This window comes from Calidris pugnax, unplaced genomic scaffold, assembly GCF_001431845.1.
Source record: "Calidris pugnax isolate Ruff unplaced genomic scaffold, ASM143184v1 scaffold211, whole genome shotgun sequence".
Taxonomy (NCBI): Eukaryota; Metazoa; Chordata; class Aves; order Charadriiformes; family Scolopacidae; genus Calidris; species Calidris pugnax.
In genome coordinates, this window is record NW_015091083.1 from 10,791,291 (window position 1) to 10,807,513 (window position 16,223).

At 44.0% G+C, this 16,223-nt stretch overlaps 1 protein-coding gene across 1 annotated transcript; it reads left to right on the forward strand.

Annotated features, from left to right (window-relative positions):
* The first annotated feature begins 4,091 nt into the window (after nucleotides 1–4,091).
* PLD4 (phospholipase D family member 4) lies at nucleotides 4,092–14,838 on the forward strand. The gene is given in 8 exon segments (XM_014957425.1): nucleotides 4,092–4,198; nucleotides 7,433–7,523; nucleotides 12,006–12,153; nucleotides 12,156–12,202; nucleotides 13,202–13,269; nucleotides 13,271–13,290; nucleotides 14,629–14,741; nucleotides 14,743–14,838. Coding segments are annotated over 8 exon segments (690 nt in total).
* The last annotated feature ends 1,385 nt before the right edge of the window (nucleotides 14,839–16,223 follow it).

Here is a 16,223-nt window from a genome sequence, read left to right on the forward strand (position 1 = left end):
CCTCCTGCCCTGGGCAGGGACACCTCCCACCAGACCAGGTTGCTCAAAGCCCCTGGCCTTGGAACCCCTCCAGGGATGGGGCAGCCACAGCTTCCTCACAGGAAGACCTTACAGGTCTCACCACCCTCACAGGAAAGAATTTCTTCCTAATATCTAATCTAAACCTCCCCTCTTTCAGTTTAAAACCTTTCCCCTTCGTCCTATCAAGAGTCCCTCCCCATCTCTCCTGTAGCCCCCTTTGGGGGTTTTAAGGTCTCTCTGGAGCCTTCTCTTCTCCAAGCTCAACAACCCCAACTCTCTCAGAGGGGCTCCAGCCCCCTGAGCATCTTTGTGGCCTCCACTGGTGTGATTACAGAAAAACATTGGACTCACTGTTTTGCTCTCACCTTGGATGTATTTTTTTATATGTGCATATATTGGAGTTTATATGTCTGTGAAATTCTTATGATTTTTTTCCCTTCATTCCGTCACCGTCCTCCTTTCCTCCTGCAGTTCTGTCTGACCTTTGCATCCTTCCTGGTTATATATGCATATATTGGAGTTTATGTGTCCGTGAAATTCTTATGATTTTTTCCCTTCATTCTGTCACCGTCCTCCTTTCCTCCTCCAGTTCTGTCTGACCTTTGCATCCTTCCTGGAGCTTCTGAAATAACACCAATTCCTCCTTTCCCTCTGCACAGCCTTTGGCCACATGGGTCTGGCTTCAGGTCCTCTGCATCAGCGCAGCTTCTGTGGAAAGTAGAACGTGTAGCTGATAAAAACATTGCGGTGTTTGCCAGCAATAATTAAAATGCTGCCAAAGGGAATAAGAAAAAAAATTATTAGCATCTAACCAGGGTTGATGGGAGACTTCCCATCCCCAAGTGACCTGGGTGTTGGATACTTGAACGTCAGACCTGTTAACTTAAAGTTATAGGGAGGGATTTTGTTTTTAAAAAAATAATAAAAATATAAGTCTTCTGTCTCTCTTAAAGTGCTAAAGGAAAAAATTATGAGCATCTAACCAGGGTCGATGGGAGACTTCCCATCCCCAAGTCACCTGGGTGTTGGATACTTGAACGTCAGACCTGTTAAGCTTAAAATTATAGGGAGGGATTTTGTTTAAAAAAATAAAAAAATAAAAAAAATACTTAAAGTTATAGGGAGGGATTTTGTTTTTAAAAAAATAATAAAAATATAAGTCTTCTGTCTCTCTTAAAGTGCTTTCCTGAGCTTAGTTTGTGTATGCTGTGTCTGCAGAGAAGGCTTTTTGTGTTCTCTGAAGTGCGTGCTAACTATATTGCCTCTCCACAGGCTTCCCCAGCAGCACGGGGTGGTGGTTGAGTTGGGATGCTCTGCAAAGTGCACTTCTGAAATCAACTGTGCAGCCACTTCATTAATTTTTAACAGTCCGACTGGATAAGCGTAAGAGGTGGTGGAACTGTGGCCAAAACTGTTCACGGCATCATGAAAGCTGCTGCCTGGCAGAATTTAACAATAGACGGCAAAAGGGATGGTCTCCTCTGTGCATCTTCCTGCAGAGGGCTCAGCTGCCTGGCTCTTCGACATCCTCATCAGCTTTGGGAAACAGAGCCTGGTTTTCCATGTGTGCGTAAAAGGGAACACCAGAAAGTGTTGCCTTGAGCAGGGTTTGCAGGATCCTTCCTTAGAACAAAGCTTCAAGTCATGGGAGAGAACAGGTTCTCATGTTTTTTTTGATGTTGTGTGAAGATCTACCAACAGACCCTCATCTCTTGGGTTCTGCCCACGCAACGGTGTGGGAGGACGATGCCTTTTTCAACAAGGGCATTTGTGGACTGTTCAGGAGCAAAGCCCTGCTGGTCTCAGGTTTTTCTGGTGGGACGGGGTTGGCAGAGGGCAGCAGGGGGTGGTTTGGCTGCGCCGTGTCTTCCTGTCCTTGGAAGAGGTACAACCATGTGGCTGCAGCCTTGCAGGTACCTGGAGCACCTAGAAAAAGTGTTTTATTTTAATATATTGACTTCTTGGGTCTCTGAATGAGGTGGGCTGAGCAAGGGTAGCCAAGAAAAACGAACGTAAGAAAAGTAGTACTTGCTAGGACTCTACCCTCCTTAAGCTTTTATTTTTTCCCTCCTCTGAACAGAAATCACTGAAAATACTGTACTTGCCAAAAGAATTGGTGCTAGAAAGACGCTTGTTGAACAGTAACGCTTCTGCCTCTGTCAACATCCCACTCACAGGAACAGTAAGAAGAAAAAAAAATACAAACCCAAAATGTGGCATCCACCTGGCACCTGGGGACACTTCGTGATGAGGAACCATCCAGAGGTAGGGGTGAAAGCTCACAGGAACTGTAGGAAGAAAAAAAAATACAAACCCAAAACGTGGCATCCAGTTGGCACCTGGGGACACTTCATGGATGAGGAACCATCCAGAGGTAGGGGTGAAATTGGGATTCAGCAAGAGGACCTCTGGCTCTAGCAGTAACCATAGGCAGCAGGTCATGCTTTTGGGTGGTATTTTTCTCCCAGGGAATGGGTCTCCCTCCAGGGCAGGCTCAAAGAGGGTGGGTTATAACCCAGCCCGTAACACACCTTCACCATCTCTGTGTAGCAAGAAGAATGTTCTTTATCTCCAGGAGGACGCGAGGACAGCGATGGCATTGGGCCAGTGGTCTCCTGGATGGCCAGGTACTTTTCAAATCCAAGAGGAGGAGTGTAAGTTCTGTAAGACAGAGCCAGAGGTGTTCAAGGTGGACAGAAGGTACCACAGCTTTTCCTGATACTCGTGGGTCATCTTCCTGAGGTGTGACCCGGGGGCGAGTGCCACACAAGAGGAGTGGCAGGACTGAGACAGCAGTGAGGTGGGCTGAGCAAGGGTAGCCAAGAAAAACGAACGTAAGAAAAGTAGTACTTGCTAGGACTCTACCCTCCTTAAGCTTTTCTTTTTTCCCCTCCTCTGAACAGAAATCACTGAAAATACTATACTTGCCAAAAGAATTGGTGCCAGAAAAATGCTTGTTCAACAGTAACGCTTCTGCCTCTGTCAACATCCCGCTCACAGGAACTGTAGGAAGAAAAAAAAATACAAACCCAAAACGTGGCATCCAGTTGGCACCTGGGGACACTTCATGGATGAGGAACCATCCAGAGGTAGGGGTGAAATTGGGATTCAGCAAGAGGACCTCTGGCTCTAGCAGTAACCATAGGCAGCAGGTCATGCTTTTGGGTGGTATTTTTCTCCCAGGGAATGGGTCTCCCTCCAGGGCAGGCTCAAAGAGGGTGGGTTATAACCCAGCCCGTAACACACCTTCACCATCTCTGTGTAGCAAGAAGAATGTTCTTTATCTCCAGGAGGACGCGAGGACAGCGATGGCATTGGGCCAGTGGTCTCCTGGATGGCCAGGTACTTTTCAAATCCAAGAGGAGGAGTGTAAGTTCTGTAAGACAGAGCCAGAGGTGTTCAAGGTGGACAGAAGGTACCACAGCTTTTCCTGATACTCGTGGGTCATCTTCCCGAGGTGTGACCCGGGGGCGAGTGCCACACAAGAGGAGTGGCAGGACTGAGACAGCAAAGGACTCTCTGCAATCACTTGAGTTATGCAAATCACAGATTTTATTGTTTTTTTTTAAATGGAAATATTTTTCCAAACAAAGCATTTAATTTTAGGGTTGAACAAAATTATTCCAAGTAAGTGTTAAATGTTCCGTGTTAAATATTTCAAGTCCATGGTTAGATATTTTAGTAAAATTTATTGAATTTTTTTTAGATGTGGAAATTAAATACATCTTAAAAAATATTTCGGAAGGAATCACAATTTTATTTAGACTTTGAAATTTTCTCTAGGCACGTCAGCTGAACCGCTTCCCAAATCTTGACCTGAAATGACTTCCCTCCCTCCCCAGCCCCCACCCCAGCTCACTTGAGCGTACAATCTTTTGGCACCAAGTATAAATAGAGCATTTTTCTTTTGGAGTGTAAGGACCCTGGCTGTTCCTGCCTCCCATCCTTCTGTCGACGGTTGGCGTTCTGGGCAGGTTTGAAGAGGATGGGTTATAACACGTAACACATCTTCACCATCTCTGTGTAGCAAGAAGAATGTTCTTTATCTCCAGGAGGACGCGAGGACAGCGATGGCATTGGGCCAGTGGTCTCCTGGATGGCCAGGTACTTTTCAAATCCAAGAGGAGGAGTGTAAGTTCTGTAAGACAGAGCCAGAGGTGTTCAAGGTGGACAGAAGGTACCACAGCTTTTCCTGATACTCGTGGGTCATCTTCCCGAGGTGTGACCCGGGGGCGAGTGCCACACAAGAGGAGTGGCAGGACTGAGACAGCAAAGGACTCTCTGCAATCACTTGAGTTATGCAAATCACAGATTTTATTGTTTTTTTTTAAATGGAAATATTTTTCCAAACAAAGCATTTAATTTTAGGGTTGAACAAAATTATTCCAAGTAAGTGTTAAATATTCCGTGTTAAATATTTCAAGTCCATGGTTAGATATTTTAGTAAAATTTATTGAATTTTTTTTAGATGTGGAAATTAAATACATCTTAAAAAATATTTCGGAAGGAATCACAATTTTATTTAGACTTTGAAATTTTCTCTAGGCACGTCAGCTGAACCGCTTCCCAAATCTTGACCTGAAATGACTTCCCTCCCTCCCCAGCCCCCACCCCAGCTCACTTGAGCGTACAATCTTTTGGCACCAAGTATAAATAGAGCATTTTTCTTTTGGAGTGTAAGGACCCTGGCTGTTCCTGCCTCCCATCCTTCTGTCGACGGTTGGCGTTCGGAGCCCAGCCGCCTGGTCCTCGTGAAAGGGAAAGTGTAGTTTTGTAGTAATCTCTGTGGTGGTAGCAACGTTTTTGTCTATTATTAGCTCTCGGAGACGAGAATGTGTTAAACTGGCAGTTTCTTCTTAGCGAACCTCCCACATAGGCATGAAAAGATCTTTCACTGTATCTTAACGCACCCTTCTGACAAACTGGAGCCCAGGGATGGTTTTTAGAGTGGAGTGTGTTCACAGCAGTGACACCCAACTGCACGGCCAGGGATGCAGTTACTCCGTGTGTGGGATGGTGGGAGCTCAACTGGAGCAACTGGTGGGGAGGGAGCCTTGTCTGAGGGATGGGAAAGAGGAGGAATGAAAAAACATCACTTGTTTGCCCCGAAACTTGCCAGTTTTTTATCTTTCCTCCAATTGCAGGAGTTGGTCAAATGAGTCCTATTCTCTCCACAAACCCACCTCCATCCTTAAACCCACAAAGCTACAAGGCTGAGATGAGAAAAGCGTAAGGGACGTTGGGCTGGTACGAGATCAGATCAGCAGAAGGAAGGCAGGCTTTGGCAGGCTGGAGAGGGGGAGGATGATGAGATTAACCAGTGCTGTGAGGGGTTAGAGAGCTGCCAAGGACGAGGAGAAATAGGGGTCCTTTTGCTGGAAACTCCTCCTCCCCCTCATATCACCCAGCCTCTCCCAGTTTGAACTAAACTGGTGGTACTGGAGCGATAAATGATAAATCCCAGAACTTCTGAACTTTGTTTGGTACCATCCCCAACTCCCCGGGAGCTTTTGTGATTTATGTTGGTGTAGTTTGTGCCAGGATTTCACAAATGGAGCGAGGCAGCTGGTTGCTGGGCTCAATGAAGCCAGTAGAGGGACAGGGACACCTCCCAGAGGTGATGTGGACCTTTAGCGTGGTGGCTCACTGGGGCTGCCTCTTTTCCTGGACTGCTTCCTGAAGCTTCCATCAAGCAGGAATCCTGCCTCCATCGTTCTGGTAACCTGAGTCTGAAGGGATGGAGGGGTAGCCTTGGCATTGTTTTAAGCCCTGTTTTAGTAGAGGTTTGGGGTGGCCCCAGTGGTACAGAGTGGTCTGTGTACAGCAGTAAATTCAGGAGAGAGCTGGCTGGTCAGACAGGCCTCCTCTCTGCTCCACCATCTCCTTTTCTCTCACTTTTGGCCTTCACAAAGTTACTGCTTGTGCTTTCATCCCAGGAGGAGCAGAGGATTCACCACACTTTCAGCTTCCCAGAGAAAGGCCTCTTTCTGCTGTAACTGGCTTCTCCTCTGGCTTCTCTCAGCTTTTCCATCTTCAGCAGCTTAATACCAGGTACGATAAAGTCTCATGTTTTAGTTTGTTTGCTGAAAAGTCTCATCCTTGTGTTAGAAATCCAAAATCTGAAACATTTTCATGGTGATGGAGAAAAGAATTGTCAAAAGTTATTTTTGGGGCAGGGAGAAAGCAGCCTTAATGTTATAAACAACCGTCTCCAGCGTGCACTCAGCAGATTGTGGTATTAGCTTGTGTTTGAGTCTGTGAAGCAACACTAAAGAGCGCTTCTATTTATTGCTCTTGGATGAACTTTAGTCATTGGAATTGGCAGCTAGTAAAGCCCGGAAAGCTCAGAGGGAGCCATAGTTAATTACTGACCAACTACAATATTATTCTTAGGAATTCTGGTTTGGTCTGTGATGTTTTCTTTCTTGAAAATTAAAGTGCGTATTTTTACTGCAGTTCTCATGACTTCTGTATCGCAGCTGGGAATCTGACCCATCACCGGTCAGAGATACCAAGAAGGACTTTGTGCCAAATGGTCAGTGGCTCTATTATGGCACAGATGAGATCTGTTCACTCTCATATTTTAAGGGAAATGATGCTTTTTGAAGCCTTTTGGTAACTGTAAGAATAACTTGTAGGAAGCGGTAGTCTGGGGACCGGACAGGTGGTGGTATCTGGTAGCACTTTTTGAAATCTACCATCCCTCAGGATGTGCTTCTTGCTTCTGAGCATGAAAAATGACAGCTGACTCCTGTGTTGTAAATCCACCTCTGCCAGTGTAGGGATGATTCATGACCCATTGGACACGTGTGGAGTTTTTGGTTTGGCCTTTTGAGAAGGCAAAATAAACAAGTGGCCAACTACCACCTGCCCTACCATCTGCTTTGAGTACGGGCATAATTTGGTATTTGCCTTGGTGGTTGCCTCTGCTGGTGGTAACAAAAGTCTAGGAGGGAAACTGTGTGAGGAGAAAAACAAATTCACTTATTTCCCAGGGTCACGGTTGCAACAGGGGAGAAAGGGAGTTTAGATTTCAGGCTGGTCCGTGTTCCCTTAGCAGAGTCCCTTCTGGAGGAGTCACCAGTGTTGAAGACAACTCATATGCACGGGGAGAGAGCAGGAGCCCAACAGAGCCACACGCAGGATGACACTGATGTTAATTACCACAGTGATTTTTGTGTGTAGATAGCACCAGGGAAAAAACTGCAGGGACCTGTCTCTCTCCCTTTGGAGTCCGTTGGTGTCCCTAAAGACACAGGGTACGGTGATGCTGCTGCACAGATCCCCACTGAAATCTCAGAGCATTATATAAAGCAATGGCAGTGACCTGCATTTTCAGTCTGTAACTGGCTTTATACAGATGTTGCCACGAAGCTTTATTTTTCCCCTTGCGTACATTTCTGTTTTTCAGATTGGGAAAAAGAGCATTAAAAACATCCCTGATGTTTAATGAGTTCTCCAACATGAAATTAAGCATGAACAATCAAAAAGACGTCAAAAAGGTAATTATTGGGACACACTACATTTGATTACAAGAGCTGAGATTACACTGACATTTCTGAAAAGAAGTAACGGATTAAGAAGAATGATTTTATTGCCTGTTTTAGAAATCCATGGAGGTTTCAATCCTATTTGTAAGGCAGTAGGTGACAAACCCCTCATTGATTTATCTGGGAGGCTGATCAAACCTTGCTGAGAAGGAGTAACATGGAGCCTGATCCTGCAGCCCTGGCTCAGGACAGTAAACCTTACCCACACAAATAACCTCATTTCCACCATTAGCACAGTGTTTATTTATTTATTCAGCATGCCTAGAACACCTGGACATCACGGTGTACAGCATGGTGACAGCCAGGATGTGACTTCATAAAAATAGATCTCTTACCTTAGAAATGCCTTCTAGAGCCTGTGAGATGATTGGGTCCTGCCAACACGTTCAGAGGGTGAAATGCAGAGCTGTTAAAAATCAGTGGGATTCTTTTGCCATCAGTAAGAGGGAGAACAAGCCAGAAGGCAAACATTTTAGTAGACAGTCAGTTTAAAAACACTTTTCTCATTCTAATCACCACCTGAAGTTGACGGCAGCACCGTAGATCTTGAGAAATGCCGAGAAAATGAAACATAAGGAACTTTATCCACATAGAAATTGAAATATATACTTTCAGAGGCAACTGGTTTATGTGCAATTTTCATATGTACACTTTGAGGAGCTCACATTTATATCTACAGCCTCCTGAGCACTCCCAGACTCAGTTCTTCCTGCCTGGAGGTTCTAAAGCTGTACTCCAAAGAGCACATTGCCCATCACAGTGGGGTGGATGGTCCCAGCTCTGTAGGGAGCAATAATTGCTGGGGGGAAATGGAGCTGCACTGGTGGCTGTCTTTTTCTCCTTAATGTAGGGCAACCTACAGAGCCTGGTGCTGTATGTTACAGGATGTGAGTGGCTGGACTCCAGATCTGGACATACCAAGTGGCCAGGCTATTTTCTTTCATCTACATTCAGGAAAAAAAAAAAAAGGAACTACAGAAAAAGGGAAATGAGGCTAACTCACCGCACTAGAACGACAAGGAAATACTATTTCCTCTCCACATGGGTAAATGAGATTTGTGTAGTTTCACTTAAGTGAGATTTAAGTTAAAAGGCAAAAACAGAACATGTTCAGAAACCATAAAATATCCTTCTGCTTCTGATGTTTTCAGAGCTGTTTTTTCTCCTCTGACTTCATGAATTTCCTCTTTATGGTAGTGCTGGGCTTGATTCCACAGCTGATCTTGTGTTTTGGATTTGCTTGTTTTGTTTTTTGGTAGAAAATCAATGGCCTTCCAGTACTTTAAGGGGGCCTACAGGAGAGACGAGGAGGGACATCAGGGAGTGGAGCAACAGGACAAGGGGTAATGGTTTTAAATTAAAAGAGAGGAGATTTAGATTAGATACTAGAAAGAAATTCTTTCCTGTGAGGGTGGTTGAGGCACTGGAACAGGTTGCCCAGAGAAGTTGTGGTTGCCCCATCCCTGGAGGTCAGGGATGGATGGGGCTTTGAGCAACCTGGTCTGGTGGGAGGTGTCCCTGCCCAGAGCAGGGGATTGGAACTCCATGATCTTTAAGGTCCCTTCCAGCCCCTATGTAGCTTGTGATCCTCACTTTCAGTGAAGTATCTAAGAATACAGTCTGCCAGTAGCTGAAAGTAGAACTGCTATTCAATGATTGTGACTGACTTACCTGCAACAGGTAGTCATCCATCATCCAGTGTATCAGTGACTTGGTGATCCCTTAAACCTTCTCTTACTTGGATTCTGTTCTAGTTTCAAAGGACAATCAGGTAGAGCTCCCTTCAAAATACAGCAGAGAAGCTTTATCAGTAGAGGGAGGAATGGGATCAGCAGAAACACATCTGACATCAGACTTTTCAGAGAAAATGTTACTTTGCTCCCTGCTTCTGCTCCTGCTTATCTCTTTCTGTTCTTTACTTCTGAAGACTCTTCACTTCTGGCTCTGCTGCCTGTTTGACCTACTTGACCCATAGCTTGGAGTCTGATTCTTAACTCTCCTTGCTGACCCTCACAATGGTAGCTGAAATAGTCTTTAAAAGAGACTCCTTGGCTTTTATTTTGCTCTATTTTTTATAATTCCATCTAAGGTCATCTAAGTTCCTGAAGCGTGCTGGGTGGATGCAGCAGCAGCTCTCGAGGAGAAGGTGGTCGTGGTGAACTGGAAGGATCAAGCTGTGGGAGGTGGGTGACCACCACGGTCCCAGTGGGCTGCCCAAGGTCACAGCAAAATTACACAGACTTTGCACATCGACTCAAATCTGAGTAACACAGAAAGTTGCTCAGTCACGGGGCACCAACTAAGACTCCAAATCCTCTTAGATATGCTTGAATTGGGATGTTTACATGCAACCAAGTGTTCTGAGTATTATCTGCTTATAACATTTCTGAGTTTTCCAATCATCTGAATAATCTGAGGAAGAATTTCAAGCAAAATAATAATGTACAACGTGGCTTGTAAAGAACAGGGTGAGCTGTAAGACTGTCATTTAGCCACAATTACACCAGGCATCATGTCCTCTGGCCTGACTCTGTACATCCTTTGTTGTTCAGCTGGGGATGTGTGTGTTTGCAGGAGGGGTGCAGGATAATAGATAGACACAGACAATTCCACTGTCCTCGAAACAAAATCTCAAAATCTAGCTTTGAGAGGATATTTTTTATGAATCAAACAGCTTAGAGGATTTTCGATTTCTATATTGTTCAGTTGAATCTCTGGGTTTCTCATCCCCTGCTTTTAGCTAAGAATAGGTTCACAGAAAGTCTCTTTTTCCCCTTAGGAATGAGCGTGTTAGTATTCCTCATTCTCCATCTGAAGCCTTAATCCACCGTTTGTGACATCTAGGGCCTGATCAGATGCAAACAAGAGTTTGAAAGGGCCGAGGGAAAGTGGTGCAGGGCCTGGGGCTATCTCCCCAGCAACCAGCTGTAGCCTAATGAATTGAGGCTGATTAGTTCAGGTTAGGTTCCTCCAGCAGCTGAGGCAGAGGGAACAAAGCTGCTGTCTTAATGCTGGGGTGTTAATCAACTAGAAACCAATATATTTTTAAAATGGAAAGCGTTCAAAAATAGCGTTACTAAATAGCATGTTTTTCCACCTTTCTGGGGATCTACCAGTCACCCTGAGCCTGAAAGCACATGGTCGGTCTGTTGATCGTGATAGGACGATGTGCGAGGGAGAATTTGAGAATTCAGGCCTTTGTACATAAGACCAAAAGGAATAAGTTAGGCAAATTAATTCGTCATTGCTCCTGGGACAGTGAATGACTGCCAGGACCTCTCCCTGTATCAGTCCTCCAATCTGTACTAAAGATGCTTGTCTTTCTCCGTGCAGCAGGATTAGGATCTTATTAGGATCTACGGAATGAAAATGCTGCATGGGTGTTTGCAGTCCCCAGTTAGTCCTGGATGTACATTGTCCAGCTCTTAGGGTGAAGGATTAGGGAAAAATTTTTCCCTTAAGCTACTGTCAACATAAATGTCAGGAAAACAGACAGTTTGTGAGAGCAGGGCTGTGCTTTTACCTTGGGGGCACACAGCATACTAAATAGAGCAAGGAGGGATGGGGAAGGGTACAGCCTGTCCAAGCTGGCTGATGACACAGGACCACCAATGGACACTAGAAAAAGTCTCCAGGATCGTGAAATGGCTGTGGTCTGAGAAATGGCTCTTACGTTTTCCTCTGGGCTCTGCAATGTCCTTTTTCCTTCATGCTCTATGATCTGGCTCTACATTGAAGTTGCTATTCTTATTTTCAGTTTCTGAAGGAAATGAGCATGATGACACCATGCTGTGTGTATCTGTGTATAAAGATTTAAACTTTTTGATCAATTGCAACCAAAAAGGGCAACAAAACTAGTGAAGGGCCTGGAAGACAAATCATATGAGGAACGGCTGAAGGAGCTGGGACTGTTTAGTATGAGGAAGAGGAGGCTGAGGGGAGACCTCATCACTCTCTACAGCTACTTGAAAGGACACTGTAGAGAGGTTGGTGCTGGTCTCTTCTCACAGGTAATTAACGACAGAACGAGAGGGAATGGCTTCAAGCTCCAACAGGGGAGGTTTAGATTGAACATTAGGAAGGAATTTTTCATGGAAAGAGTGGTCGGTCATTGGAACAGGCTGCCCAGGGAGGGGGTTGAGTCCCCATCCCTGGATGTGTTTAAGGGACGTTTAAATGGGGTACTGAGGGATATGGTGTAGGGGAGGACTTTGTAGAGTAGGGTAGATGGTTGGACTTGATGATCCCAAGGGTCTTTTCCAACCTGAACGATTCTATGATTCTATGAAATCTGGCAGAGATCGGGGCTTTCGAAACATTGGGAAAAGAACTGGGTGGAAAGAAATCTTATTTGTACCTCCAGTGAAGACACAAACACTCCTCTCACTAGACATCAGACATCCCATCTCTGCACAACACCGCTTATATTCCCAGTTTATTGTCGCGGCTTTCTACTCAACTGTTTCAAAAATGCTCCTCTTTCCATCCACTTACTTCTCTCTTAGAAAAGTTGCACCTTTTGCCTACAGAGTGCAAATCCAGCTCCTGCTCAGCCCCTGGACCCAATCTGACCCAGCCGTGCTCTCCTGCATGCTCTCAACAACCCACGTGCCCACATCAGTGTGGACGTGGTACGGTAAGAAACCTGATTTTTTTGGAACGACAGCTTGAGGGTATGGCCCCACACACTCATTTTGGAGCCTTAGCTGCCAGTTGCACCTGCAAACATCAGGTTTTAGAGAAGCAGATTGTCCATTGTTGCAGTGACTGTTTCAGGTCCTTAAGAAAATAAGACCCAAGAGATGATCTTTGGGGAAGCAGCTATTGCGAGCTACTGGTGACACCAAGGGACGTGCCACGCTGCAGCACTTGCCATGTCATCCAGGCAGCCACTTCTGCTGAGTGCTGTGCCCGTAACAGTTTATATGACAACTTACTGCTCTTTTTCTGTATGGAGTATCTTAAACGGCTCTAATTACTGTCAGTTTTTTTGCAATTGAGAGCTCTGCTGACTGCTTCTACAAATGGACCCATTTTTGAGCACTAAATGTTACACGCAGGCCATAGGCACTAGGCAAGAACACATCGAGCTGGGTGGGACAGAGAGCAGTCAAAGAAGTAAGGAGGGATGGGTTTTAAAAAAAAAAAAAAAAGAAGAAAAAGAAAAGGAACAGAATTGTAGATTTTAGTAAGAGTTAACACAAAAAGTTAGGCATTATTGTTGCCTGCAGTACCCCTCGTGTCTGTGATCAGCCCATTCTAGCACAAAATAAGAGTAGTAATCAGTGGTAAATGTGGATCTATTAAACAGCTGCCTAAAACTGCATTTAATTGTCTGCCCTATAATGATAATAGCTGTGCCACTAATGGAACATTGTGAAGCAAACATTATCCTTATCTGATCTCAATTGCTTCTCCAATTTTATGTATACTGGAAGTACTATTTGTTGGTTTTCTTGGATAAGAGTAAAATCTCTTTTTATGGTACATTTAATAACAGTGTGTGGAACGCTCTCTTCTTTCTGTACTCTTCTATTCTTCGAAAATATAATAAATCTGAATTGTCCAATTATTCAGTCTGTTCCTCACTCTGGTATTTCTATTTATGTTTTTAATTTCTCTCCCTCCAGAAAGTCTTCATTGTTCCAATTCTGAATCGCACGAATATTCCTCGTGGGAGAAGGAATCACAACAAATACTGATAAAGTCGCCTGTATTGGTATGTATTCCGTTACTCCAAACACTTACAGTATCTTCAGATCTGTAGGACTGAGATTGAGGTAGGATGGGCTGCAATATCAAAAAAAAAAAAAAGACTTCATTTTGCCACATCAATCAGATAAACGTATCAAAGTATATGGCTTTATCAGGCCTGGGTAAAGAAGTAGAGATGCGAAGGGGAGAAAATAATGTAGGTCAAGTTCAGTAAGAGATTATTTCATATGATTGTGAGCCATTAAGAATGGAACATGACAAGCCTGAGTGTGCAGCCTGTGACAAGCACAGCAGGAATTTCGCAGGCTGTGCTCGGAAGGATGCAGTGAAAGCTGATGCTCCAGCGTGTAACGCTATCGTGCTTTAATAAAAAGAAATTGCTGGGAGGAATTAATTCCACGCGCTGTTTGTCGAACAGAACTCTAGGAAAGGAAATGAGAAAACAGTAATGACAATGGCTGCTCGATTCTTGGAAGTCAGGATGGCGTTTATTTTTCACTCTTTTATTAGGATCCCTCAGAAAAGGGAATGTGAAAGGGCTCTGTCATTTCCATCAGCTCATCCTCCAAGCAACCCAAACCAGCAAATAGCCCGGGCCTCCAATGGGCTGAGGACTTGCAGCTCCAATTGCCTTTAACAGAACTTGTTTCTTACCCAGTTGTCTTTTGAGGACAGATATGCAGATTATTTGTTTTCACGCCTAAGCACCTTCTGGACTTGACAGTTAGACTTTTCTGGCTAGGACGAACACCAGGGGAACTGCTAAGTGATAAGATGTGTATTTTTTGTCACAGAGTTTGATGTTCTGAATTGTGGTAGCTTTGGAGAGAGCCCCAGACACTATCTACAGCTGGATTCCCAGCTTTGCCTGGTTTAAAAGTGGGCATTGCATGCTGAGATCAGAACAGCTCCTGAGGATTTAGTGACCTCCTTTTGTTTTCATTTAACAAATCAAGATAATTAAGTCCATTACAGATTTTTTTTTTTTATTTAAACACAGAAACCCATAGCAAACACTGGCTTTTATCCTCCTTAATACCCAAATGGTGCACTCTATTCCCATATTTATAATGAGTAGATTTGTGCAGCTCCTTACAGCGCAGACTGCAAGGAACCAGACTGTTATGAAGCTTCAGGGTTGCAGTTAATACTGACTTTCTGAAAGCTGAGGTCTGGAATGAGAAGGAGGTGACCTGATTTTTGCTGCTCTGTTGGTCCTAATGAGATTTGCAGTAGTACAGAGAATCAGCAAAGCCGGGCAGTGTGGACTTAACAAGTACGGAGATCAAACAGAACACTGGGAAATTAATGTTTTCTAATTAGCTACTTTTCCATTGCATAGGGACTTCCAATTGGTCAGAAGATTACTTCATTAATACAGCTGGCGTGGAACTAATTATCAAACAGAATTTGACCAACCTGTAAAGAAGGCAACTGCCTATCCAGGAACAACTGAAAAAACCCTTTTGAGGGAGAGTGGAATTCCAAATATGCAGTGAATCTGGAAGATGTGCAGGGCCAGAAAGGCTGCAGCTGGAGGGGCAGACTCTGAAGTGAGTTGAAACATACATTTTAAATAGAAACAAAAATATTTGAATCTTGTTCCCCATGCAAAGCAAGGAGATTTCCCCTTCATGTCCTTGTCAGAGATATTGCTTCCTCGTGGTGTCCACACTGATGACGTGAGAACCTCTCATAGTTGAGTCTACCTGCAAAACCATTAGTCAGTGTGTGACATTTCCTTTTGTGTGTTATTACCTCATCCCAGAGTTAATGAAATGCACAGCGTTATAAGACAAGCTGTCTGGTATTAAAGCAAACATGGAAAATACAACCAGATTTTAACACGTTAGAGATGCAGATCATTATTGCTGTGCTATTTTATCTCACAAAGGTATGTGTTTCATCCTTAGTGTTCAGCTATAACAGTGTTTGCTTACATGTGTTGAAGCATGTTTTAATAAAATCCAAGCCAATCTCAGATTTGAGCCATGTAAGTAGCGAGGGCAGATTTCTAAAATCTTTTAGGAATTAGAGGTGCAGAGGGAATACCTGTATTAAAGTGTTGAGGCACAACATCAGGCAAATTTTCCCCAGTGCAATGAGCACATGTGAGTGGTGGATCAGTTTGAAAAGCTTTTTGAGAAGTTACATCTTTAGCCAACGAAACTATTTTCCATAGAGGAGCACGCTCCTCTAGATGGCACTCAAAGCCATGTTTTCACTGGTTTGGGGCGGGGATAGACGTTGCAGGAATAAGGAGAAAACTTCCTTCTCTACTTTTGGGCTCAAACCTGACAGTGCTGCATAAATTGCTCAGGGCGACAGCGTTTCCAGGGAGGCTGGGAGACATGTCTTCTGGTGATCTAAGACCAGTATGGGGTAAGGTTCAGCTTATAAAGGAAAAAATGATGCTTATGAGAGTGCTCTTTTATTTTCTTTACTGGCATCACATGTGCTGTTTCTCCTCCACCTGTGAAGGAGGGGTTTATGATTAAGACAATGAATTGCATCTAAGTTGATAAACTTGAGTTTATTTCCCTGGTTTCTTGTGAGACTTTTTAGGCCCCTTCATAGCTTGATTCCAATTTACTTGTTCTCTGCTAAAAAGTTAGAATGTGCTGTAAATTATAACCAGACTTTGACTCTCTTAATATTTTTTAATTTATGAAAAAGGGTTAATATTAGTCCTTATCCACCCTGGCTTCACACATTAGACACCAGCTCGCTCCAAAAGCTCTAGTATTATGCCAGAAGTTCTCTTTGGAATAGTTAAGCCTACCACAAAGATATAGAAATTAAGCTACAGATGGTTAGAAAACCAACTACACTTCCTTTACAACTCAATTTTTAAATATTTTGCTGTGTCTGCTTTCCCTGTACTAAGTAGGATATGGGGAAAGAAAACACAGGATGAGAAAGCTACTATAACGAAGC